General features: G+C 60.9%; 1 protein-coding gene across 1 annotated transcript in view; it reads right to left on the bottom strand.

Annotated features, from left to right (window-relative positions):
• Positions 1 to 7: 7 nt before the first annotated feature.
• Positions 8 to 322, bottom strand: part of LOC119586524 (XK-related protein 7-like) — a 3,775-nt gene continuing 3,460 nt past the window's right edge. The window contains exon 4 of the mRNA XM_037935277.1: positions 8 to 296. Within this exon, the coding sequence (XP_037791205.1) occupies positions 140 to 296 (157 nt within the window). The 3' untranslated portion in view covers positions 8 to 139. The remainder of the gene's footprint in view (positions 297 to 322) is intronic.

The following is a 322-nucleotide window of genomic DNA, read 5'->3' as shown; positions in this document are numbered from 1 at the left end:
GTCACTCTCTCCCTCGCGTTTCGGAATTCCTTTTCGGGCAGCACACCCAAGCCGCCTTTGCAGACGAGGACCTCCTTCAAGTTCCTGGAATCTCCTTTGGGTGATCCGAGAGCTGTTTTGAAGAAGGACTTTTGAAGACTCAGACGGGGACGGGCGAGGCGGAGAGGGGGGCGCAGCGGGAGGGAGTCGAGTTCACTGTCAGGAGGGTGTCAAAGGCCAGGTTAAGGCAGAAGAGGACCGGGACCAGGAAGATGGGCAGCCAGTGGTACCACTCCGACCCCTCCACCCAGATGAACCTGCGGGGGGGGGGGGGTTAGTGCCG

Source organism: Penaeus monodon, chromosome 21 (assembly GCF_015228065.2).
Source record: "Penaeus monodon isolate SGIC_2016 chromosome 21, NSTDA_Pmon_1, whole genome shotgun sequence".
In the NCBI taxonomy this organism is placed as follows: domain Eukaryota; kingdom Metazoa; phylum Arthropoda; class Malacostraca; order Decapoda; family Penaeidae; genus Penaeus; species Penaeus monodon.
The sequence above is the reverse complement of the archived record's forward strand: the minus strand, read 5'-3'. Positions and strand labels throughout refer to the sequence as shown.